This window comes from Peromyscus californicus, unplaced genomic scaffold (genome assembly GCF_007827085.1).
Source record: "Peromyscus californicus insignis strain IS unplaced genomic scaffold, ASM782708v3 Scaffold_10__1_contigs__length_136768540, whole genome shotgun sequence".
NCBI lineage: Eukaryota > Metazoa > Chordata > Mammalia > Rodentia > Cricetidae > Peromyscus > Peromyscus californicus.
The window spans coordinates 32944930-32971124 of NW_026294391.1; the positions used below are offsets into that span (position 1 = coordinate 32944930).

At 39.7% G+C, this 26195-nt stretch overlaps 1 protein-coding gene across 1 annotated transcript in view; it reads left to right on the top strand.

The window, feature by feature from the left end:
- Positions 1 to 1386: 1386 nt before the first annotated feature.
- Positions 1387 to 26195, top strand: part of Phex (phosphate regulating endopeptidase X-linked) — a 207148-nt gene continuing 182339 nt past the window's right edge. Inside the window, exons 1-4 of the mRNA XM_052730304.1 lie at positions 1387 to 1450; positions 2523 to 2747; positions 7739 to 7807; positions 14724 to 14885. Coding sequence (XP_052586264.1) covers positions 2627 to 2747; positions 7739 to 7807; positions 14724 to 14885 — 352 coding nt within the window. The 5' untranslated portion in view covers positions 1387 to 1450; positions 2523 to 2626. The remainder of the gene's footprint in view (positions 1451 to 2522; positions 2748 to 7738; positions 7808 to 14723; positions 14886 to 26195) is intronic.

Sequence of the window (26195 nt, forward strand, 5' to 3'; positions counted from 1 at the left end):
GTTTTTTTGCCCTAATTTGTTTTTAAGTGTCCTCTATTTTCAGAGCAAGATAATCACTATTTCCCAAAAGGCTGACGAATTAATATGGAAAATAACACATAATGAAGAATGTACCTTATAAGGAATGATTCACCCACACAATATCCTCTATCAATTCCACCCACTCTCAAATGTTACTTTAATTTCTTTGGTGAGTAAAAGGAATCTTCATTACATTACATTATATTCAGCAAACTATTTTTAACGTCTTGAGAGTTGTGTTTTTACTTCCATAGACTTATTTTCATGAATTAATGCATTCTTTTCTACACATGTCTCAGTTTGGAATAGAAAGCATCAAGTTTTCTATTACTATCACTGAAAGTGTGTTTAGTTTTTTGGCTTACTTTTTTTTTTTTTTTTACTTAGATGTTGAATGTTCAAAAATGAAGTCCGTTCTGCAAATGATGTATGCATGGAACTTCGGGGCAACTCCCAAATTTTTCTCACTTCTGGGGATTCACCAGTCTAAGGCAGGTCAAGGCTACTCCAACTGGCAACCCACAGTCATCATTCCAGATCAGTCAGGACCCTTGAGGTTCAAGGAGATTGTGGGGAGAAAGAAAGAGGCATCTCTCTTGTCACCCTTGAGTGACTGTTCTCTCCCCTGTGTACAGGGAGCATTGTCAGCTGCTGATATGAGGTGTCTCACAGTGATGCCATGTCACCATCTTTCCATGTCTAGTCCTGTGCCACCCGGGGCTGTGCTTTCATCTTAGAGTTACAAATGAATTTGCTGTCAGGTGCATTTGTTTGCTGTGAGATTAAAACAGAAAGGGCTCAGCCCACCTTAAGTACCATTATCACTGGAGTATTCAGAAGCCCCGCCCCCTTATGAGGAAGTGATGGGACTGGTCCTGAAGCTGCTTTTTAACTAGCAGTGAGTCATTTTCCTCGCTTTTCTTTTCTCTTTCACTTTTAGGCCAGGAACTGTTATTGCTGGGGCTATAACACTCAAAATCACAGACACTGTCCTTGATCTCACAAAGCTCACATTCCTCAGATGTATTATGGAACCAAGAACAAACATTCTTGGGGAAAATCCATCAGCAATGAAGTAATGTCGACAGCCAACGAGTACAGAAGGGCTCCAGCATTATGATGTTAGCTTGCTCAAATCCTGCCTGAGTTTGGGGTGCCATGAAACAAGCAGAAAGTAAGGTTACCATGTGTTATGGAATACATTTTTAGACCTGGGTGAATCCCAAGCTGTGGGATTAAGGCCTGACCAAGCCTAGCTAGATAGACACATGAACATACAGTCATGTAGTACCTCCTTCATTGATATCTGCTGAATTCTGTGTCACTGCCAAAGCTATGTGAACAAACTGTGTTTTTCTGGTTTACAGATGTTACTGAATCTTCCTCCTACACTTCCACCATCTTATGACCTCTGGCTGGACAGGAACGGGTGAGTAGTAATTCACTGTGCTGCAAATTAGTGATATCTGTACCATTAAGTAATAAAATCCGAATCATTTAAATGATATTGAAATGTCCATTGCCCTTCCCCGTGAAGAAAGCAGCTTTTCATAATTTGAATTTGATCATGATCAAAGACTGTGATTAATCAATCTTTCTAGTGGAACCAAATAAGTCTTGAATTCATTCTGGGGAAGCTGCTGAAATAAACACTTTATGGAAACACAAAACCATTCTAACTAACCAGTGGCTGTCTGGGAGGAACTAGAGAGCAAAATGCATGGGTGCCGTGCTCGTCAAAACACACAGGAGAAAAAAAAATCTTTTACTTTATCTTTTGTGGCTGCTAATAAGCTTAATTCATATACTTAACTGTCTTTTGAACAATTCTTAGCACCACAAAAAGTACTTTTTCTCTTCCTTAAAAAAAAAAAAGCGCTAGTCCAAACCAAGAGCCTCTGTAGGTTGTCTTAATTGCTACTTTGCACTGCAGTGGACTTTGACTGATTTTTGGCACATGCTATCGTACACAAAGTTCCTAAAATAAAATGCTCCAGGATATCCTAGGAACTCTTAGAAGGCTTTAAAAGGGGACTAGCACACTGAAAGAGTAACTTTTGAGGACGACAGTTCAGACGAGGGGAATGACTGTCGTGGCAGAATTACGTGACTAATTGAGATCTTGAGTTGGATGCAGACTGTCCTCGACACCTAACTTATCATGGTTAGGGGGAGGTGGAGAATCCAGTTTTGATAAAGACAATTTTTCCCTCCCCAAGTGACTATACATTTAAATAGCTAAAACATCTGTGCAGCAACCTAGTAAAACATGTATACTCAGAACGCTTGAGCAAAAAAGCCTGCCAAACAATCGCTTGAGAGGGACTTTGCTGAGAGAGAGCACCAAGATAAAGCAACTGCTGTTTGTTTTGTCTAGTCAAGGGAGAGCCAAGGCAACCAATATTTTGAGTTTCTTTTATTTCATTTGTGAAAGATTATTTGAGAAAGGGTGTCGAGGGGGAAGTTTCCTGACAGGAATTTTTAAAGCTGTCTATTAGCAGACGAGCAGGAGAGTCTTGGATGTCAACGCCTGACAAACTCTTGAGACCAGCTACCAAACCACGAACAGTGATTTTCTTTCTGAGTCTTCCCTCCGGCCCTTCCGATGGAAGCAGAAACAGGGAGCAGCACCATGGAGACTGGAAAGGGGACCAACCGAGGCATTCGAATTGCACTGGCCCTGTTCATTGGTTGCACCCTGGTGTTGGGCACGCTGCTCTTTCTAGGTAAGTGGAACTCCAGAGGCCAGGGTAACTGGGCATCTATGGAGAAACTTTCTAATTCTTTATTCTAGAAACCTTTGTCATAATGCAGGCTGTTTGCTTATGTTAAAAAATAGAGATGCACCGTTAGTTTCGGCCAGATATGTCAATGAAAAAGGAGGCTTTTCTTTAGTACCAAATATATAGTCCACGAGGCAAAGTGCATGAGAAAGTGGTTTGGAGTGGCTGGTGGATTGGATTGCATCGAGGGGCGAAAATCATGTCTTATATTTCACAAATTGAGTGTTTATGAATTCATAGTTAGATACTTGCATTTGTTTTGTGAGAGAACAACCATACTGGAATTTCTTTTTGTTTGACTTCTGTCCATGTTTGTTTGAACAAGTTACAAAGTGCAATTTACAAAAGATAAATCAGTCCTTAAATGGGATTCTTCGAGTCTTTCTAAATCCAGTGATTTTGATAGATGCAAACTGGTTAACTCCACCTTTCTAATAGATTTTAAAATGAATGTGAAGGAAAGCAGAGGTTTTCCTCTTAAGCTTTGAAAGGCATTGTGATTCAATTACTTTAATAACTCCTGTGAGAATGATGTACTCAGAATGTGTAGACAAAAGCATATTCCTAGGGGGAAGAAGGATGAAATCTGTTAGAAAGGGACAGGGGATGCTCAAAAGTATAAGCTTTCTAAACCCATGACTATTTTCCTTTGTATTTTTTTTCTTATATAACTCGTAGTATTTCATTGGCTTGAAGGTCACCTAGAAACAAGCCCTATACTTAAGAGATTCTAGGTGTACTTTGAAATGCAGCAAGCCTGGAAACATTTCTTGGCATATGCAGGATGCATGAGGCCATGTTTATTTTGGCAAGAGAAAACCAGTAATTAACTTTTAAAAGAGTTAGGCTTGTGGGGTTGAGAACCCTGCTAAAATGAGCAAACCACCTTTCCATGTTCTCTATGACTGAAGATTTAGGAAATTAGATCAGTATATTGCTTTCTGGTGAAGCTAGACCTCCTCCTCTTGTGACTGAATTTGTGGCTCTTAAAAACTGTTGTGAGGTTTCTCCAAAGTTGGCTTTAGACGATCAACTTCCTGAAATTTAAAACCGGAGGAGAAATTTTATGGGCATGCCAAGGAATTACACATGACGTGGGAAGTGATTAAGGGGCTAGGTTTACACATACTCCCAGACTTATAAATCCAAGTGATCATCATGTAAGTCAAAATGTGTGCTCTTTTCAGTGATGTTAGTAGCGTTTTTTCACTTTTTTCAATTCTACTCTTATGATCATTACACTCGGAGACCATAGCATTCTAGAAGATGGGCAGTTATAGAAAATCTTTGTTTCTTTTGAGAAAATGATTTTTTGACACAAGCACTAAAGATTTTAGGTAAAGTAAACTTTACTAAACCGAGCATTGCTATTATGGAGGAGGCCTGGTTAGGAAAGATAACTTCCTACTATGTCTAGTAACCTGGCCCTCACTTTGAATGTTTTAGAGAATGTCTAATGATGATTGATAATAAATAGGACCAGCTAAGGGCGTGGTTTCATTCTACTTTTGCTATTCAGTATGGTCTTCTAACCGGCAGCATCAGCATCACTTGAGAGCTTGAGCTCCACCTCTACTGATTCACAGTCTGCATTTTCACAAGACACCAGAGGATTCATTTGCATGTGCAACTTTGGGAAACATTGTTTCAGAGGGCATCTATCTGAGGGTCCACATTCAGGAATATATATGTGTGTATATATGTATGTATGTATGTATGTATGTATGTATGTATGTATTTATGAGCAGGTTCTCACTATGTATCCCTGTCTTGTCTGGAATTTACTATATAGATCATGCTGTGAATATCACAACTTCCTGTGATATTCCTGCCTCTACCTCCCAAGTGCTGGGATTATAAGCCAGTACCACCATGCCCACCTAGGAACCTTTATATCTTTGTTAACTATTTCAGTACAATGCTCCCCCCCACTTTCTTCACTATTTTCCCCAGGCACCCATACTCTGCATCTTGCTTGCTAAATGCCTGCAAAACAATGTTCTTCATGACAACATTCTAGTTAGGATCTTCCCTTGCAGGTGCTTCCTTGTTGACTTCACAACATGTGCTCTGCCTGTCCTAGTTCAGTCATATGTCTAGCAATCCTGCCTTACCGCTCCTTTGGCTTTGTCGTCTACAGAAAGAATGGTTGCCAGTGGTTTGAGGTGGTTTCAGAGAACCTCAGGGACTTTAAAATATCGAGTATAGCAATAGACCCGCAAACAATTTCTTTCAAGTGTTCTTTTCTTCTTCCCTTCTCCTTCCTCCCTGCAATCTGTTTCTCAGATGCAGTGCGCTGCAAGCTTTTCCTGTCAAGACCAGATGATAGTAAATATTTTTGGCTCCACTGCCATACATTCCTTGTTGCAGGACTATGTTTCATTGTATCACTAAAGCATCCACAGACAAATTGTGCACAAATGGGAGCCAGGAAGATATGCTTTCTGGATACTGAAGCTTGAATTTCATGTACTTTTCATATATCATAAAATATGGTCCTTCATTGGATTCCCCCATCTATCAACAATATGAAGGTCTTTCACAGAAATAGCAGCAGGAAGTGGCCTCAGTCTGGTTTGTGGGTTCCAGTTGGTACTTGGGTGATGATGACCTCAGCTGTGTGGTCTTTCTCATGCTTTCTGTTTTGTTTTTCTGTGTTGGGGGTGGAAATCAGGACATTGAGCATGTATTGTAAGTATTCTATCACTGAGCCATGTTACTGGCCTCACTCTCACACTCTTGAGCTGTGGATGTCTCCACGTGCAAACCAGGTCCCCTGGCTGCGTTTTCTGTGGAGGGCACGCAGAGCACCTCAGACAGGAGGGCTGTGGGAAGTCGTCCGGGCAGCAGGGGATTCTAAACTGAGAAGCTAAAATGCTGCTTGACTTTTTTTTTCAAGCTTCTAACCAGTAAAAAGTAATGTTTCATTGTTTTATAGTAAAATATTTTCCATTTCATTCATTTCTGTTTCATTCATTTTCTTTATTTGGGCTTACTGATCCTTGTCTGTTTTCAGGACTTTAATCCATGTGGATATAATGTTCTCTTTTGAGGCATAGGGTCTCTGTCTGTGTCCCAACTAATTATTCAAAACCTTCCTTATATACACTGTAAGGTAAAAAGACCTGATATTACTTTGAATTCCTTACATGTCTGTGTCAATAATTATTTCTTTTTAATGAAAAAAATAAGGCTAGTTTTGGATGGCTTTGAGACAGCTTCTCATGTAGCTCAGGCTGGCTTGGCAGTTGCAAAGTAGCAAAGGTTGTCCTTGAATCTCCAATTTTTCTACCTCTTCCTCCAAAGTTTTGAGAAACATTAACCTTTTAGCCATTTCATAAGATTTAAAAATAAGCTACCATGAAGAAGGTATCATCCAGGACCAGGCGGTGGTGGCACACACCTTTAATCCCAGCACTCGGCAGAGCCAGGTGGATCTCTGTGAGTTCGAGGCCAGCCTGGCCTACAGAGCGAGCTCCAGGACAAGCACCAAAACTACATGGAGAAACCCTGTCTCGAAAAAATAAATATAGTAAAGTTTATATTACCATTATAAAAATACAACCTGCTCATTAAAGAATATTTGGTAAATACGTAAAAATTGAGTAGAAAGAAGAACTCCCCATGGTTCCACCATGGAGGTACATTGGAATGTCCCAGACTGATCTTTATGGTGTTTATATATTTTTACCTATTTTTTTTTCTTGCAAAAAAATCAAAACACTCCTTTTAGGTTATAAAACTTCTTTTGAAAATAGGCCCGAGTGATTCTGTAGGCAGGTTTCTTGAATATATAATGTAACACAGATAAAAGGCTGTTTGGAGGATGGGAGCAGAGAAAAGAACAAAGACAAAGCAGGCCCCTCTTAGGATGTGGCTTCATAAAGAATAAGACATGCCACACAGGCAGGTGATCTGCAGGGCTGCATCTCAAGCAGAGACATAAGCACTCTTAGGCTTCTTGATTGCACTTCTCAGCCCCCATGGTCCATTTCTTCATGGCCGTATCTTCAAAGATTCCTTGTTTTTGCTCACAGAGCACAGCCATAATGAATGCCTCAAAACTTCTCCAGCTATGGAGGAAAAACACATTATTCCAAAAGGTTTTCGATTTTAGGCTCACATTTGCTAATGTCCAGATCCTACCTGGAGTTCAAAAACAGTGCATTCTTCTGTGCTTTTGCAAAAACACTCATGTCCAGCCTGTGCCTGTATCCTGTATGCAGCCAAAGACAGCTATGAATATGGCCCAACACAAAATCTTAACTTACTTAAAACATTATGAGATTAAAAACATGCTTTTATTTTGTGACATCATTGCATGGCTCTCAAGCATGAACTTTGTAGAAGACATTGTCATATCAAAGGACTGGAAATTCCTCATAGGTTATTGCCAGTTGGGAAAATTAAACATTAGTGAAAACTTTCAATTGTACAGGAATGTGTGTGTGTGTGTGTGTGTGTGTGTGTGTGTGTGTGTGTGTGTATCCATAACACAGCCTGCTCAGTTTGTGAGAGGCTCTGGGTTCAATCTCTGCCAACCAAATCAAAAGCACACGTGATGGTTATGCTTCATCCTCAGAATTTCTGTACCAGTGGATTTGGAGTAAGAATGTGCACTCTAGCAAGCTTCTAGGTGCTGCTGTGGCCCTGGTGACCAGACTCCTCAACACAGCTCCAGTTTTACCCACTCAGCCCACACCTCCCTCATATGACAGGAATGAATTTTAGAACAACCATGAGTCCTAACAAGGCTGTTTACATATTCATCAAAGTGCTTCCTTGGTTTTGAGCCAACTTGATTTTTGACTATCATGTCAATCAATACTGAGAAGCATGAACGGATAGCAAATGTCTTGCATATATACCCAAATGCATTTTACTCGATGGTGGTCTGCTACAAGTCAATCATTTATTTTGGTCTGTTTTTCTAGTGAGTCAAGGTCTCCTAAGCTTCCAAGCTAAACAGGAGTACTGCCTGAAGCCAGAGTGCATAGAAGCCGGTAAGTCTGTTTTCCACCTTGTGTTAAGTTATAATTTTGGTACCTTGGGGAGTGGAAGAAAAAACAGGTAGTATTTTTAGTATTCTGTTTGCTTGAGGTTGACCAAATACAAAATGCAATTTTGAAGACATTTTTGAGTTTACTTTTAAGGTTTGGTGTGAAGTAGTGGAGCTTAGGTTTCCTGTTTTCTTTGCAAAAGCCGAGCTGTACAATATTTCAACCCTCATGATAAGGAACTCAGGAAAGGGCTTGCAAAGCAGGGCACCCTCTCTTAAATCACACAGAGACCACGGGCCTCCTATGGCTCTCCTCGACAGATTCCTCTTTGTCTTAAGCAGACTTTGTGTATCTTCTGGGTTAGTGGGCGTGGCCTGTTTGATTCTAAGCAGGGACACTGTGCAAATCTCTGCTTCTGCTGGAATTCCCTTGGATTCATCTGTTTGGCGATGCGTGTTGAACTTCTAAGGAGGTGACAAGACCATGTATCAGTGAGGACACCAAGGCAAAGATTCATGCTTAAAGTTGCCTTGGTTGTGACACAGCTAGTAAATCCTGCTTGCATCCCCATGAGTATGAAGAAGCCAAATCCCTGCCTCCAACTCCCACCCCCAGTTCTTCAAGGGGGCAGGACCCTAGGGCATTTTCCAAAGAGGAAGTCATAGGACAGTTAAACATGCGGGCTTTTCCTCTTGACTGGAGGAGAAGAGATTAATGAGTGAATTTACCAAATAGTTACTCATGCCAGGGACAAAGTTAGGTTTTGGTTTATATATGGTTAGGCCTATATATAAAATAGGTAGAGGGAGAAAAAAAGTAAAACACATAAACACACACACACACACACACACACACACACACACACACACACACACACACAAAGGGGTCTGGGGATGTAGCTCAATTGGTAGAGTAGTTGCCTATCATTCATGAAGCTCTGAGTTTAATCCTCAGCACACATTAATTGAACATGGTGATACATGACTGTAATCCCAGTATTTTGAATGTAGAGGCAGGAGGATCAAGAGTTCAAGGCCACCCATGGCTACTTAGTAAGTTGGAGGCCAGCGTAGGTTACATGCGACCCTGTCTCAAAACAACAACAAAACAAATGAAAACCAAAATCAAAATCCATAGAAGGCACACAGTGCACAAAAATGAACAGAAAATTAAAATATCAAAACAGACTCATGTGCTAATACGTGATAGGATGGCCAGATTGAAGGTTCTGGGTGTAGGATCTTCAAAAGGACCTTGAATAATTAAGTTAAAAGAAGGGAAATTAAAAGAAGGGAAATGGGGTGTGAAGACTGAGGCAAGGGCTTTCCTGCGGGGGCGGGGGCGGGGGGAAGGTCACATAGAGGGATGGGCTTGAAGAATGGTAGAGACTTCTGGGTGAGGGGCACAGTGCAGGTGGAAGGGATTTGTACATGACCTAGATGCCATGGGTTTGGCTTTTTCTATAATATGCTCTAGAGTTTCTTGAAAGTTTTATGAGAAAACGTGAGCACTTAAGATCATGCCAGCCAGCTGTGGTGGTACATGCCCGTGGTCCTAGTACTTGGGAGATGAAGCCAGCCAGGGTTAGTTACCTAGTGAGTTCAAGGCCAGCACAGAGATGCATGATCTCAAAGTAGGAACAACTGTCTTTCTGTAGAGAACTTGACTTTGGGGAGAAATGCAAGGAAAAATTCAGAAAGGAGGCTATAGCCAGCAGGCCAGGTGAGAGAGGATGTTGCCTTGAATTTGAGATGGAAATTGCAGATCTAGGAGCTGGGAGGCTTGCTGAAGGCATTGTGGTAGTGATGGGGTTGAAATATATTGTAGAAAAAGGCAGGGATTTAGGGTGATTCTTAGATGTTAAGCAGTGACATTAATTGAGATGGGAAAGACTTAGGTGAAAGAATTCATAAACTGCTGGTTGTGGTGGTGCACACCTTTAACTCAGGACTCAGGAGGTAGAGACAGGTGGTTCACTGAGTTCAAGGCCAGCCTGATCTATATAGCTAATTCCAGGAGAGCCAGAGCTACATAATGAGTCTCTCTCTCTCTCTCTCTCTCTCTCTCTCTCTCTCTCTCTCTCTCTCTCTCTCTCTCTCACACACACACACACACACACACACACACACACACACACACACAAAGGTCAACCTCTGTCTTATGCTACCAGTTTGTGCTTCTTAGTATTGACATGGTAGTAAAAAACCATGTTGGCTCAAAATCAAGGAACCATTTTGATGTCTATGTAAATAGCCTTGCAAGGACTCATGGTTGTTCTGAGACTCGTTCCTCTCATATTGGGGAGGAGTGGGTTGAGTGAGTAAAGCTGGAGCTTTGTTAATGAGAGTCTGGTCACAGGGCTGCAGCAGCACTCTAGGATTGTTATATTAAGTCCATTCTTTGCTCTATTCTTGAGTGCCCAATAATTTTTTTTCAACCAAGCAATGTGCTAAAAGATTCACACTTGCCATTTTCTAAAATCTCATAAGAACTCTATGAAGTTGATGCCCCTAGAGGATAGAATGTAGGTTTCTCAAGGCAGACTTTTTCAGGGTCACATCGTGAGTTAGGGGCAGAGCTAGGCTTAAAGTCCATATCTGGTTCCCCTCCTTCCTTCCCTTGGCGCCAAGCCAAATAACTCTGTGCAAGGGCTTTCTTTTTTCATGACACTAGATTGACTTGAGGGTCTAGTGACTAGACAGCCCTTTCAGCTTCTTAGCATTGTCCCTGGAAAGGTGATGATTTTCCCCTTTGGAATGTTGTGCATTTCCCATGCCCTTTCCTGTTCCTAACTTGAGCAGTTGGCCTGGAGTCTTAGCAAGTAGAGAGAGTGTTTAATGGAGTAAGGTGAGGGACCAGGTGCTACAATCAGATGACAGGTTTCACATTTCATGTTACTTGGTACTTTAGCTGTGGGAGAGTTCTTGCAGATGTGAGAAATTAAAATATTCAAGCCATAAGTGTTGAATTTTAGTTTAGACAACTTTAGGGATGGAAGGCTACTTACTTCATGAATTTTATTACAAATCATAATAACACCAGAGTAAAATGGACAGAGTGATGTTTTGTGATGTGTTTTGCCTCGCTGTCCTGTTTTTAATTTTCACATTAGTAAACAGCTTCCTGATGTTAGGAAAATACTAATTTTTTTGTTTCTTTAGTGGAAGCACCAAGGTCTCAGCCCTCTTTAATGCAGTATGAGCTTCAGTATGCTCAGGGATCTGTGGAATAGCTGTTGAATACACATGCCAAGAGAACTGAAGCCAAGCCTGGCTTTATGCAGGAGCTTGTGTGAGGGTGGGAAAGGGCGCAGGCGCTAGTGGTGAAGGGCCTGTGGAGGAAAATGTCTGACCCACTTCTGTCCCTTTTCTGAGCAAGTGGCAGTCGTTTCTGAGATGCCTCCTCTCTACAACTTTCCACCTTTTCTTGTCTCCTTGATCTCTTACACTAACTCCTCTTTGGCAATGAAAACTATAGAAAGGCTATGGAAAAACAATGGTTTGCTAATGCTAATGAGTAAGTGTAGATAGGCTGGCTTAGGTTTGGAATGTACACAGTCTAGATACATGATCTGGGTTAAATACATGATCACCTTGAGCTGCGGTCTCATTACCTGTGAAATGGGACTAGATTTTTGAACTTTCATGTGAGTTGTGAAAATCAAAAACAAAACAAAACAAAACAAAACTGTAATAGTACCCTTGCATCAAAACCTTCAGTCTCTGAAAGCAATGTAATCCCAATTTGTAACATCAAACCCGATCTCAGTTCCTTTGGCAAAACTAGCTCTATGAGCAAACGTAACTAATGTGAAGCCATTTTAGACTTTTTTCCACTCATGAGAGTATGCACTTATTTTCTGTAGGAATATTAATGTGCTTGCTTCAGTGGTACCAATCCAGCCATTGCTGAACTGTTATATCACCTGTGGCTATATATGTTGTATTTCTTTTGCAAAATTTGAAAATCTGCCAGCTCTGGAAATCTAGCATCCATTTTAGATGACTTTATAGATTTTTTTTTTGTTGTTGTTGTTGTTTTCAAGACAGAGTTTCTCTGTGTAGTTTTGGTGCCTGTCCTGGATCTCCCTCTGTAGACCAGGCTGACCTCGAACTCACAGAGATCTGCCTGGCTCTGCCTCTCGAGTGCTGGGATTAAAGGCAGGCACCACCACCGCCCTGCTGTGTTTATAGAATTATATTACCAAAATGCTTATGTATATGTTCTGGGTTTAGTTATCTATGTATATACAAACTCATTTGAGAAAGTGCTTCCATCAGATGGCCTATAGGTAAGTCTGTGGAAGCATTTTCTTGATTAACGATTGATGTGGGAGGGTCCCGACCCATTGTGTGCAGTGCTACCCTTGGGCAGGTTTAAGAAAGATGGCTGAACAAGAGCCTGAGGAACAAGCCAGGGAGCAGCATTCCTCTGTGGTTTCTGCTTCAGTTCCTGCCTCGGCTTTTTCTGATGATGGACTGTGTGACCTCTAAGGCAAATAAACCCTTTCTTCCAAAAGTTGCTTTTGGTCATGGTGTTTTCCCACAGCAATAGAAACATAACTAAGACAATTATTTAGCTATTGCATAGTGTTGCTGTCATTCCAACCCAAGCAGCCTCACTCTAGAGTTTGTGAACAGGCTTTACTGCTCAAGAAGGGCTTAGCGTATAGTTCCGGGTGCAGAGGAAATGTTTAATGTGAGTGATATGATTATTTCACAGAAATATTAATATGTAAGCATTTATAAAACTCTTCTTTGAGCCCGAATTGAAGCTACCACCTCTGAGGGCACACATGGAGGGATGCTTCTACCTGTACCATATAGACCGGTGGGAGCCTGACCAACAGTTAACCTCTTGAGAGTGAGACAGCTTGCGCTTTCACAGCTTTCCCTCATAATCATATATATATATATATATATATATATATATATATATATTATTAAAACAAGATTCTCAGTTTTCTCCATGGAGCTAGTAGAAGAATGGGGTTTTGGTGTCTTGACAACTATGGTCCCTTGGCAATTTGAAGTCACAGTTCCCCACAGAAAGGGCAGCCCTGCTCCTAACTGTGAATAGTGAATGATGAATTGCAAGGCAGCAGGAAGAGTTTTCTCGCTTCACGGGCTGCTTTCCAAAGTCAGTGTGAGTGATGTATTCTTTCACTTTTCTATCAGGGCCGAGGTCAGAGCTGAGTTTGCAGTTTCCCTCAGTACCTGTGAGAAAACCCAAGGAGATGGAGAAGAGGCATTTAAGAGTTGGGGGCAGGGGGACCTTGGGAAGGAAGCCAGAAAGCTGTGAGCTTATGTGAGTCAAAGTGCGTGCGAGAGCTCCCCATGTGACTGTAAATAGTGTGTGGGACTGAGACTTGTGTGATCCACGGCCCGGAGGTGTCACATAGCAGCTTCCATCTGTGGCTGCACAGAATGACTACAGATAGAAGCCAGAAGTAAGATTTTTGTGTGCTCTAGCACTTTTGAATATTAAAGAGTAATGATAAGATAGTAGCAGTAAGCAAAAGTGTAGTTAGACAATGAAATTAGTTCTGAAAAGAAAAAAGAAAAAAGTTAAACTAACTTGAAATTTATCATACTTTTGAATCAAGTTTTTTTTCCCACTTGTTTATTTTGAAGATAGTGGTTGAAAATGGTGAGGACTAGGAGTCTATAGAAATTATGCTCTAGGCATGGTGAGTCATATCTATAATCCTAGCACTGAGGAGGTAGAGACAGGAGAATCATGGTGAGTTAGAGGCTAGCCTGGTTTCCACATCAAGTTCTAGGCCAGCTAGGATTAAATAGTGAAACCCTGTCCAAAAACACAAAAATGAAACAAAAAACTAGGGTGTTTGTCTATTCATTTCAATGACTCCAAACAGTGGTTTGCCTTTTTCATAAGAAGGATAAGTAGAGAAACATCTAACCTTATTTTTTAACCCAAAGGAACTGCCCACATAACCAAAACATACATCTCTAAATTTATGTAGATTGTACTGGGGTGAGATATTGATTCATTCTTATTTAGCTGAAAACTCATTGGATTTTCATTATTTCAAGTAGAAATGTATTCTGGCATTAATTAAGGTATGAAAATTGTTCAGAGTGTCATCCTTCCAATGTCATTAAAATATTGGCAGTCTTTTAAAAAATCAGTTGGTGCACATCTTTGCAGCCAGCAATTGTGTTGCAGCTGGAAGATGGTTAAAGATGAGTATTAGGAATATTGGAACCTACTCTTTTTTTCATTTTGTAATATTTTTTAAAGCTCATAGGTGCAGCCAAATGTAGAGCCTCATACTGTAATCCAAGGAGTTGGGAGGCTGAGGCAGGAGAATGGCTATGAGGTTGAGGGCAACCAGGATTTGAGTATGAAATTATATTTTCTTCCCATGGCTTCTTATTTTCCAGGAAGCTATCTTCAGAGGATGGTCCCTAGGCTCCATTTGAAGGGATTCAGTGGAGAGGGTGCACGGCTTCTTAGATACTTAGCTTGGAAAATCACAAGAAGCCATTCCTACCACTTCTGTTGATCAAGAAAATGACAGAGTCCAGCGAATCCACTTGAAACTGGGCAAATGGACTTTACTGTTCCAGAGGAAGTATAGCCAGCTTAGCTTGTGAGAGAATCTGTAGAATGGAAGAAAGGCCACCGATTGATCCACCTATATTCTAGTTCCATACCCCAAAGGTATTAGGGACAGTCTGACAAAACTAGGACCAGTAATTTTACCCAACTTCCTCCTGTACACTTTGAAGACAGTCCTTTTATATGATGAAGTTCATCCCGAGAGACATTTGAGGAGAAATGTTGAAGCCAGGGGTTTGGAAACTGGTTGATATGAGAGTTTTTGTTTAATTTGTAAAAGAACTGCACAGCATCCAGTGCTTGTCATTAATCCTATGATTTTCTTTTTAAATAGCTGCTGCCATCATGAGCAAAGTAAATCTTTCTGTGGATCCCTGTGAAAATTTCTTCCGGTTTGCTTGTGATGGCTGGATAAACAATAACCCAATTCCTGAAGATATGCCAAGCTATGGGGTTTATCCTTGGCTGAGACACAATGTTGATCTCAAGTTGAAGGGTAAGTTTTTACTAGAGTTTGGTGGTACTCTTTCCAGAGTAGTATTTGACAAGAAGAAAAATAGTTCAGTATTTGAATTTGGACTATCCAGCTTTAAAACTATACTAAATTCATTTCCAAAAAATTGTTTTAGTAGAAGATAGAAAGTTTTCTGAATTTCAGTTTCCTTGATTTTCTTAACACAAGCCCGTTGTGGGTTGTTAGTTTTTTGCTCGATAAGGCAATGGTAACTTCTATTGCAGGAGGTTAAATAGCTCTCGATAGAATTGGAGAGCACAGAGGTACTTAATGACCAGTATGCTATATGAAGAAATGTATTTGTCTGCTGAGTTCAAGGTAAAGCTCTTTTCTTTCTTACTGTCTTCTAGATTTTCATGGCTTATAGAATGTACTTCACACCTCATCATCTTTTGACATTAGTTTTGAGAACTCTGGATGACCCATGATTGTCATATTGTTCCTGTTATCTTCCAAGTTAGCTTTCAGGGCACTTGCTTTTCTCCCATGACCCCTGGGCAATGACAAGCTCACACGCACATACTCACATGTGAGCACACACATTTGCATGTGTGCTTATGTACCCCTGCCAAAAGTTGGAAATGTCTGTTGCTGGAGAAGATTGTGTTTGCATTGAGTCTAATTTTTGTATTAAGCTATTGGAGCAAGTTATTTAAGGAGGGAAGTAGGAATTACCTTATTAAAACTAGATAAGGTAATTATTTTTAGAAGATAAAAATAATATTTTTCCTCTTTTTGATAACTGTGAAGTATGTTGTGTAACTTGCATTCAGTAACACAAAGAATTTTGAGGACCTAAGAACAATTATATTTCTTTCCCATCTCTATTTTTCCAAGATTTTAAGTGCATGGGTATTAAATATGCACCATTTTGTATATTTTATATAATGTGAAACCATTGGCAAAATAATTAGAAACCTATTTTAATTATGAGGAAATTATATTTTCACAAATAGACGTAAATCACATAAGCTTACATTTTTTTTTTAAACTGAGAGGCTTAAATTTAGTCTTGATAAATTATGAATGAGAGTTTTGAAGAACATCAGGGGTTTTCTCTAACGTGACAGATGAGATTCCTGTGCTGTGGAACCATAAATAAACCTTGAGCAGTGAATTCATAGACTAATACTTATTTCTCTGTAAGGTAGTTGAAAATTTCTTTTTTTTTATTTTATGTATATGAGTGTTTTGCCTGAGCGCATGTATGTGCACCACATGCTTTCCTGGTGTCTGCAGAAGTCAGAAGAGGGCATTTGATTTCCTAGAACTCCCATTAAGGATGCTGGTGAGCCACTTTGTGGGTGCGGTGAATCGACCCCTGGTCCTCTGCAAGACTAGCAAGTGCAGCCTGGCGGTGGTGGTGCACGCCTTTAATCCCAGCACTTGGGAGGCTGAGGCAGGTGGATCTCTGTGAGTTTGAGGCCCACATGGGCTACAGAGTGAGTTCCAGGAAAAGCGCAAAGCTACACAGAGAAACCCTGTGTCAAAAAACCAAAAAAAAAAAAAAAAAAAAAAGAGTAGCAAGTGCTCTTAATCACTAGTCATCTCTTCAGCCCCTCTCTCTGAGATATTAATTTATGTTGGTTCTTCATCTGCCATCATTGGCTATTTCTTATTTCCCTTCTCTTTTCTTTCTTGGAAGACAAATGAATGCACACACATATGCACATACTCATGCATGCAGGACTACCATTGAATAAGAAAACATTGACAATTCTGGATAGATATTCCTTTTGTGTTAGAAATGTCTTAATAGGGACTGGAGAGAGGCTCAGAGGTTAAGAGCACTGGTTGCTCTTCCAGAGGTCCTGAGTTCAATTCCCAGCAACCACATGGTGGCTCACAACCATCTATAGTGGGATCTGGTGCCCTCTTCTGCCTGAAGGCATACATGCAGGTAGAACACTGTATATATGATAAATAAATAAATCTTAAAAAAAAAAGAAATGGCCGGGCGGTGGTGGTGCACGCCTTTAATCCCAGCACTCGGGAGGCAGAGCCAGGCGGATCTCTGTGAGTTCGAGGCCAGCCTGGGCTACCAAGTGAGTTCCAGGAGAGGCGCAAAGCTACACAGAGAAACCCTGTCTCGAAAAACCAAAAAAAAAAAAAAAGAAAAAAAAATGTCTTAATATAAAAATTATAATCAGCATTGGTGTGATTTGTTTGAGGAGGACACCGTCTATATCAGTGGTTCTCACCTTTCTAACTCTGTGACCCTTTAATACAGTTCCTCATGTTGTGGTGATGTCCAACCATAAAATTATTTTTGTTGCTACTTCATAACTGTAATTTTGCTACTGCTATGAATTGTAATGTAAATATTTTTGGAGCTAGAGATTTGCCCAAGCGGTCTGTCTCTACCTACAAGTTGAGAACCACTGGTGTATGAGCTGCTTCCGAATTGATAGAATTGAGAGCAAATTGTTGAACAAAGCATAGCTACTCTGCTCATTTCTCTTAAATAAATGAAAATCTTAATTTTTTTCCTCATGTTTATATGTAGTGTGTGTGCTTATGTATTTGCATGTGTAGTGGTGCAAGTGTGTGTGTGTGTGTGTGTGTGTGTGTGTAGGTCCAAGGTTGACAATGTGAGTCTAACTTGATCATTCTCCACCTTATTCATTGAAGCCAGAGCTTGCCAATATGGCTAGTCTGGCTGGCCTGGCTAACTAGTTTGATACGGTGGGGATCCTCTCTCTCCACCCTCTGATGGCTGGGATTATAGGAGAACTGTCGGACTCACTGAGTGTTTTTGTGAAATCTGGGCATCTGAACTCCTGTCCTTATACTTGCTTGCCAAGTGCTTTAATCTCTGAGCCATCTCCTCACCTCCAAAACCTGTGTTTTCATTTAGCTGAATTAAAGAAAGTAGAAAGTTTTCCATTAAGTCTACCTTTAGACACAATTGCTAATAAAAAATTATATATATGTATACACACACACACACACACACACACACACACACACACATATATATATATATATATATATATATATATATATATATATATATTGCAAGTTTTGTTCCTTATATGAGTCTATATGCAAAACTTCTTAGGCATACTGGTATCTTTTAAAAATTAGCTGATACCATGCATGTGATTGGAACTTGTTGATAAATAAGACATGGATAACATAAATAGATAACATAGTAGTAGATAGCCTTGTGTACACATCTCTGTGTTCTTATCTAACTGTATCCTGGGAATAAATCTCCAGAAATGAAATTGTTGGATGGAAAGTATTTATAATTAAGTTTTGACTCATATACTCAAATTACCCTTTGGAAGGTTTATTTCTAGGCTTTTATATTTTCTTGATGTTTGAAATAACTCTTTTCCATCTCCTCTCCCCCTCCCCTGCTATCTTCATACCCGCTACCCCCCACCTGTACCCCTGCCTCGTGTGTGTGTGTGTGTGTGTGTGTGTGTGTGTGTGTGTGTGTGTGTGTGTGTGATGTAAAGTAGAGTCTCAGCAAACTGTGGCTAATGAGCCCTATGTAGCCCACTTTCCTGTTCTTGTGAACATGGTTTTACTGGAACACAGCCATCTTTACCCAGGTACACATAGTCAGTGGCTGCCTTTGTGCAGCAGAGGTAAAGTTGTGTAGTTGTCAGAGAAACCGTATAGCCAGCACAGCCTGCGATATTTACTCTCTGATATTTATGGATGAAGACTGACAATTTTTCTTTTTAAGCAACTTATTTTGAAACAAATCTTACCTATGAATGTTTCATTTTTAAGGCATGGCTAGAATTCAGTCAGTTAGTACTTTGTTTCCTGTATTTGTGTCTGTGCTTATGATTCATATGTTTCTATGCTTTTTATATGGTAGTTTTGTCTAATTCAGTTACAAAGATTGTGTTTGCCTTGTAAAACAAGTAGCAGGCTTCTTATATATTTCTAAGTTCTGGAAAAGTCAATTCAAAGTCCTCCTGTGACAAGTACTGTAATTGGCAAATGTATAAAGTGATCACGGGACTTGGGTTCTTCATTGTAAGCCATTCAGAGTATGAGGTTTTTAAGCCTAGAGGGTAGGATTTGCATCCTGGTTTCCTTTCATTTACCCTCTGTGTCACCTTGGGACAATTACCAATCTCTTTTTAGCTCAGTTTTCTCATCTTTGAAATGGTACAAACCCACCAGCATAGAGGATTTAGTATGGACTGAAGAAGATGATTGATAGAAATTACCCAACTTCAGCTTTTGGCATATGGCAAGCCCTCAACAAATATTTATGTTTTGCATCTCTGATTTATTTAAAAGGTAGTTTAAGGTTCATGAAATAATATCTACCAAATGTTTTAAGTTTTGTGCTGGCCTTATCCTTTATAAATATCATGTGCTTTTGAAAATGTTGACTACTGTCAAGGTGTTTTTCCTCATCTTTGATAAAAAGAATGTCCAAAAATAAAGCCCAATATCACCAGCCAAAAGAATACCATTTTCTTATGGCTGATAGAGAACACAAAGATTCAGCTGTCCAATTTGTGAAATAAAATGGATCTGACAGACCTAGCTGATGAAAAATTGCCCTCTATTGAAGGCAGCAACTTGGCTTTGTGAATTTTCCCTTAAATGAAATATATGTCTTGGATTTCTACTTAGAAAATAAGTTTATTTCTTGCTGTCTCCAAGAAGCAAGATTGTTTTGTGGGGAGGGAAAGACTGAATGTGGTGATGTGGTTGCCTAAAATTTCTTTACTATAACCCTTCCCAGTATGTTTTCATGTGACCGTAAAGACGGAATGCCGTGTATCATTTATGCCTGAGCAGACAGAAATGGAGCTAACTAGCGCCTCTAAAATATGAGACGATGAATGAGCTGGGTCACTTGTGTCAGGCAGAAGACAGATGACTCAAGGTTAGGCCAGATAATCTTTATTATGGTTTAGCTATCTTGGCCAATATCTTGTGAAGAAGCACAGTGTATTATTTTCAAACACAACTGTAGCAGAGCAACAAGATGAAATTGAGACTACATGTGCAAGCTCGGATAACAATGATTGTGAGACTGTAGTGTAAGTCAATTATTTATTTGTAAGTACCTATGGCCTTTATAATCTTGCCTTTTTCATGAGCGATCCTAGCCAAATAATCTTTTTTTTTTTTTTTTTTTTGGTTTTTCGAGACAGGGTTTCTCTGTGTAGCTTTGCGCCTTTCCAGGAACTCACTTGGTAGTCCAGGCTGGCCTCGAACTCACAGAGATCCGCCTGGCTCTGCCTCCCGAGTGCTGGGATTAAAGGCGTGCGCCACCACCGCCCGGCCAAATAATCTTTTATAGGTAATAGAAACTGGAGAGCTTCAGTTAAGCCTCCTAATGAGAAGATTCAGATTGTTGAAGACATGGTGGTGAAATGTATCATTTTCCTTAGACCATATGCATAGAATAATGATGTGTCAACTTGAGCCTTGACTTCATTAGTTTGTTGAAATGATATCAGACTGGTGAAAGTGGGGATAGGATGAGGAAGTATTAAGAATAAACCATCTATTGTGTGGGCTTTTGTAGGTAGAGTTTTTCTGTGTCTAAGAAGCTGCTCCCAAATAACCACAGAGACTTAATATAAATTATAAATGCTTGGCTGATAGCTCAGGCTTATTACTAACTGGCTCTTACAACTTAAATTAACCCATTTCTATTAATCTATGTATTGTACCTCAGACTTATTACTAACTAGCGCTTACAAGTTAAGTTAGCCATTTCTATTAATCTATGTATTACCACATGGCTTGTGGCTTTACCTGTCCTCCAGCATGTCTTGCTCCCTCTGTGTCTCCTGGCAACTCCTCTGACTCCACCCTTCTTCCTCCCAGAATTCTGTTTGGTTGTCCTACCTATAATTCCTTCCTGGTTACCAGCCAGTCAGTTCTTTATTAATTAATGAGAGTAATATATATTCATAGTGTACAGAAGGATTATTCCACCACAGGCTTTCTTTTCTCTTTCTTTGTTTCTTTTTTCCTTCCTTTCTTTCTTTTTTGAGGCAATGTCTTACTCTGTAGCCTAGGTTAGACTGGACCTCACTGCATAGTCCAGGGTGAACTCAGTCTTGGCAGTTTTCCTAATGAAAGCTCAGCCCTAATTATTTTAAATGAGTCTCCTGTATAAATTGGGTATATATTCAGAGAAGATTCCAATTGTTTTAGACCACAAACTGCCTGGTTTGTGGTCCCTGTCTTATATGTACAAATGGTGCTGCATTGAGTACTCTTGAATGTGAAATGAGTTAATTTTACTTGAAAAGTTATTTTTTTCTTTTATTTTTCTTCTTCATGCATCATTTGCAGTTTTCATGTATAGCATATTTGGGGAAAACTTTTCTAAAAATTTTAGAGTTGCGCCGGGCGGTGGTGGCGCACGCCTTTAATCCCAGCACTTGGGAGGCAGAGCCAGGCGGATCTCTGTGAGTTCGAGGCCAGCCTGGGCTACCAAGTGAGTTCCAGGAAAGGCGCAAAGCTAAACAGGGAAACCCTGTCTCGAAAAACCAAAAAAAAAAAAAAATTTTAGAGTTGTGTGAAATACAGAAATTAATTTCTTTCTGATGACTGCAGAAAATGTGAATGCATCTCTAGGATACATTGTTTTTCTAAGCAGGAAAATGACCTAAAGAGGCCATAGAATGGCTATTGGTTGTAAAAGCTGGTGTTCTACTAATGGTGGCAGTTTGCCCCTGTGCTTTTCTCCTTATGTATCTCTTTCTATCTCCAGTGTAGGCCTGTGTCTTACTATTTGTCATGGGGCAAGCTGGCCCCTTAGCCCTATAATAGGAAGAAAGAAAAGCAGCAAATAGCTAAGCATACTAAAACATTTTATTCTTGAGAACAGCAAGGAGGGAAACCGTTTCTTTACTTGCTCTAAGTGTTCAGTTTGGGTGTGATCTATTATTCCCCTGTAGCTTTAACATAGCTCTTCTTCCATTAGTAGTTCATATAAATACATTGAATATGGTCAAGAGAAGAAGCTCCATTCACTACATTTATTCTGAAAGGTTTGATATTTAATTTTGGGAAAATTCATGGACTTCAAATAGATTGAACTGTGTAGTACTTTGGTTGTAGCAATACACATACATTGATAAATGCCTGTGATAGAACAAAAAGTAGAACTCACTTATGGAGAGAATGCCCTACTTTGTCTGGAAATCTCTCAATCAGGCACTCTAGCACAACTGTCTCAGTATACTTTCTCCAGTCATTTTTGCTGGATATTGTAACTGGCCGATTTGATGATGTTATTTTTGTTTGTTCTTTCAATTAGGCTAATCCAGTTGTTACTGCTGGATGTTTTCAAGATGCCTGATTTGATGTTATTTTACTGCCTATTTAGTACTTTTATATATCTTCTACTTTCTATTTATTCTTTTCTTTTTTTTACTGTATACTTAATAAACTCATACATTCAGAACTGAAAGTATGGCTATTGTACATGACTCTTGGTGTGGAAGAATTGCACTGACTGATTTATGTACTCGAGACTACTGAACATTCATTGGCATGAGTTGCTTTCAGTTACAAATAACAGAAACTCTAACTCTAACTGTCTTAAGAAGAAAATATGCTGGCTCATGTGACCAAAAAGTGCAGTGATTTTTTGACTCCAGGTAAGAGTTGGTTTAACAACTGAACCATGTCATTAAGGGACCACTCCTTGTTCTCTCTATTCTGTATATTTTATTGTGTGAAGATTAAACTTTCCATGAGGATAACTTAAGAGGGCACATTAATCTCTGTACTTCTTTATCTTCTATGCTAACACATCTCTTGTGGAGTTGTAAATAGGAAAGTATAATATAATTAAAATACATTCACAAAAATAAACAAAATATCTGATTGCCATTAAAATAATCTTATAGCCCAACAAACTTAGAAAGAAGTATGACATAGTATATAACAGAATAGAGAGGTGTTCAGTAAGCATTTGTTGAAAAGAGAGAAGAAATGTTCCTTTTGTGTGCAGCTGGATGCATTGGTGATCATGGATGGCTGAGTGAGGACAAGTGGAATTTTTCTTTTACTTCTCTTCTTTCTGTTCGTGGGGCCTTGCACATAGCCCCAGAAGAGTCCAGCAAACTGGAGTTTGTTTATGATAGGAGAAGAAGAGAAATTGTCTATCACTTTCCATTTAATTTCTTGGCCTTGGGCAGGCATGACAGGGAGGGACATGGACTGTTAGACAGACCTGGTTCCTTCCAAGATTCTTTTGTAGTATAATCTTATGCAAGCTACTGGTGAGTAAATTAAGAGCTGGTAGTGTGAGACACAGCTCTAGGCTCTGAAAGAAACTGAGACTGCCACTTGTAAACCACATGACCTTCAGGAAAGCTGCTTCTCCCTGAACCTTAATTACATATCTGATGATCCTGTTAGTGAATTCAATAAGATGCATGGAAATTCTTTTGCATAGGATTAAGTAAATGGAGTCTATGATTATTATTAGTTCCATAAGTATTAAAAGAACAATTTTTAAAAACCTTTAACACATAGTGAACACTGAAAACATAAAAGTAGCTTTCATGATTCTCAAATTTTAACACTATTGAAAGGGAATACTATGGTCTACATTTTTTTTAAATTCTCAGCATGAGGGAACTGATCCCGAGAGAGGCAAGCCTGAGAGTATACATGCCAGATTCAAGTATGTCTTAGTCTGCTTTGTGATGCTATAAGAGTATACCACAGATACAGTAATGTGTATACAGTGGAAGTTTATTTAGCACCTGTTTCTCCAGGCTGGTGGAGCCTGCTATTGGCCTCTGGTGATAGCCTTCATACTGTGTCATGACATGGGGAGTGGACAAGGAAGCACATAAATCAGAGGGGAAGAGGAGTGATAATCCCATGCTAACCTGGTCCCCAAATGACACCATTAATTGACTTAGGACAGTAGAGCCCTTGTGGCCTAATCACCTTTTTTTAAAGGTCCCATGTTGGCATGGTCATGTACGTTATTGGCAGAATACTTGCCTTACATGTTCTAGATCCTCTCTGGATGGTGTTTAATTTTTCCCATTAATTTTCCCTTCTCTCTTTTTCTCCCTTCATCCCTAAGGGATCCTTAACTCAATTCCACAGGCCTTCAAGAAGACCACTGACATAATTCAAGGACTTGAATGAGAAAAAGTGAATATATACTTACACTCAACTCTGCTAGAACATGGCAGAGTTTGTGACTTTCATTTGTGGTTATTTTCTTAAGTTATTTTAGATATTGCATGTAGAGAGATGATGGTATCTTCTTATATCACCATTTCAAATCATATCAATTGTTATAACATGGGTTAGTTCTTGTCATTTAATGAGTTAATGAAGTTGCTGCTAGCTGTATGCTGTGATTCACATTATAAAGCCTAAAGGGTTTTCTTAACTGTGTTTTGGAATACCTAGTTTCTTCTGTGAACCTGTGTTTACAAAGCTTTCAGTAGGCCACTGTCTAGACTCTCTTGATAATGAGCACATTACAGGCAGTTAATGTGTGTTTCTGAGGATGTTTGATGAAACTGAACATTTGTGTTCAGAGGTTTGTGCCAATAGCAACTCTTGAACTGATGAGTGGCCCAGGCCATGGAAGAATCATATTTTCAGTTGAACGTACTAAATGCTGCCACGTGTTGAATCTAGGAATTAAAGGTAAACTCCCAGCTCTAGATGGTAAAGCTTTTGTCATGATGTAGTTCAAAATATTTATGAATTGTACTAATGACAGAGAAGCCGTACACTAAGTAGGATGTACATTCATAAGTAAAACAGTACATTATATAAGGGAGAACTAGCTTGTCCATTTTGAAGATGGGGACCGTTGGCTGAACTTGATGTCATGGGTGAGGGGATTAAACATCTGGAGGTGCTTGTAGCCAGATTCCAAAGATAAGACTTATGACATCGTTGGGAGGAAAAGATAGGTAGGGAAGAGATGGCAGGAGTGATATGGGAGAATGAAACTGTTGGAATCTTTTTCTTCCTTCCTTCCTTCCTTCCTTCCTTCCTTCCTTCCTTCCTTCCTTCCTTCTTTCTTTCTTTCTTTCTTTCTTTCTTTCCTTCGTTCTCTCTCTCTCTCTCTCTCTCTCTCTCTCTCTCTTTCTTTTTTTAGATTTTTGACTTGAAACAGAATGCTGAGGTTTCTGAGGAGTGGAGCAACAGCCTCAGATGGAAAAAAAAGAATGGGAGGGCAGACAAGGGGGCGTTTGGTTGCGTAAGTATTCTAACACATTATGAAAAGTTTCCTGTGAACTTGAATATCGGAGGAGGAAGGAAACATTTTACTCTAGGAGATCATTGACTAAATTTAGGTTCTTTCAACTAAATACACGTTCTTCGGCATGGCTTATGACACAGGATATGTGTGTCCTGAGAAAGAAAGCTGTACATAGCCACAATGCCACCTCTTCACCTGCCCACACCCAGCTCCTGTTTTCCATGGTTAGTGTATACCACTGAATTATTCTTTACAGTTGCACTGAAGAGTTTGCATATTTTCGAAATACCACTTCCTGAAACAGGAAGACTATTTGCCAGGTGTAGAAAACCCCTGGCTGGCTTGGTGGTAACAGCTGGAAGGCATGCTCACATGATCTTGGACGGTTACAATTCCTGAAAGTCCTCTAAGCAGCCATGCGTTCTTGCTGTTCATTGCCAGAAACTGGGGTCATAATGGAATGAAAATGTGGGAGTGTTGGTGAGAATTTCCGAGTGCATCTAGACTTTATGGCAGAAGCAGAGAACTCAGATTTCCTTTGCTTTAGATTAGAAGGGGAATCCGTTATTTCTACAGTCTTCCTCTTGGTCAAGGTTAAGAGGGAGGCATGAGAACTAGTAAAATTATGGTTATCTGCTCAAAAGTGCATGGTGGAAGCAAGTTGCAAATTTCCTACTTGTGTTTGTGGACTCTCTGAATAGCTGGAGTATGAGAAATTTTCATCTGTGACTGAAGGTGGAGATAGGTCAAGCATCTTTCTAATGTGACAATCAATACATTGCACAGAGAAAGGCCTACCAGGGCCAAGAACTTCATAGAGAAGGTATCATTTAATAATACCCTTATTTCCATTTGTTAAACCATTGAAACTATGTTGGAGATGGTTCTGTGAGTTTTGTGATATGAGAACAACCCAAAGTGACTAGTCTATTGGTATGCTTTGCTAGTTGACATTGAAGAATGCCGAGAAACAGTCCTGCACATTTACTAATATCTCTCAATTTACATTTCCCTACATTTTGCCCAAGTCCCTGGAATAATTTAAGAAAAGGCATTACCCACCCCATCCCCACTCTAAGCTGCACTTTGCATTG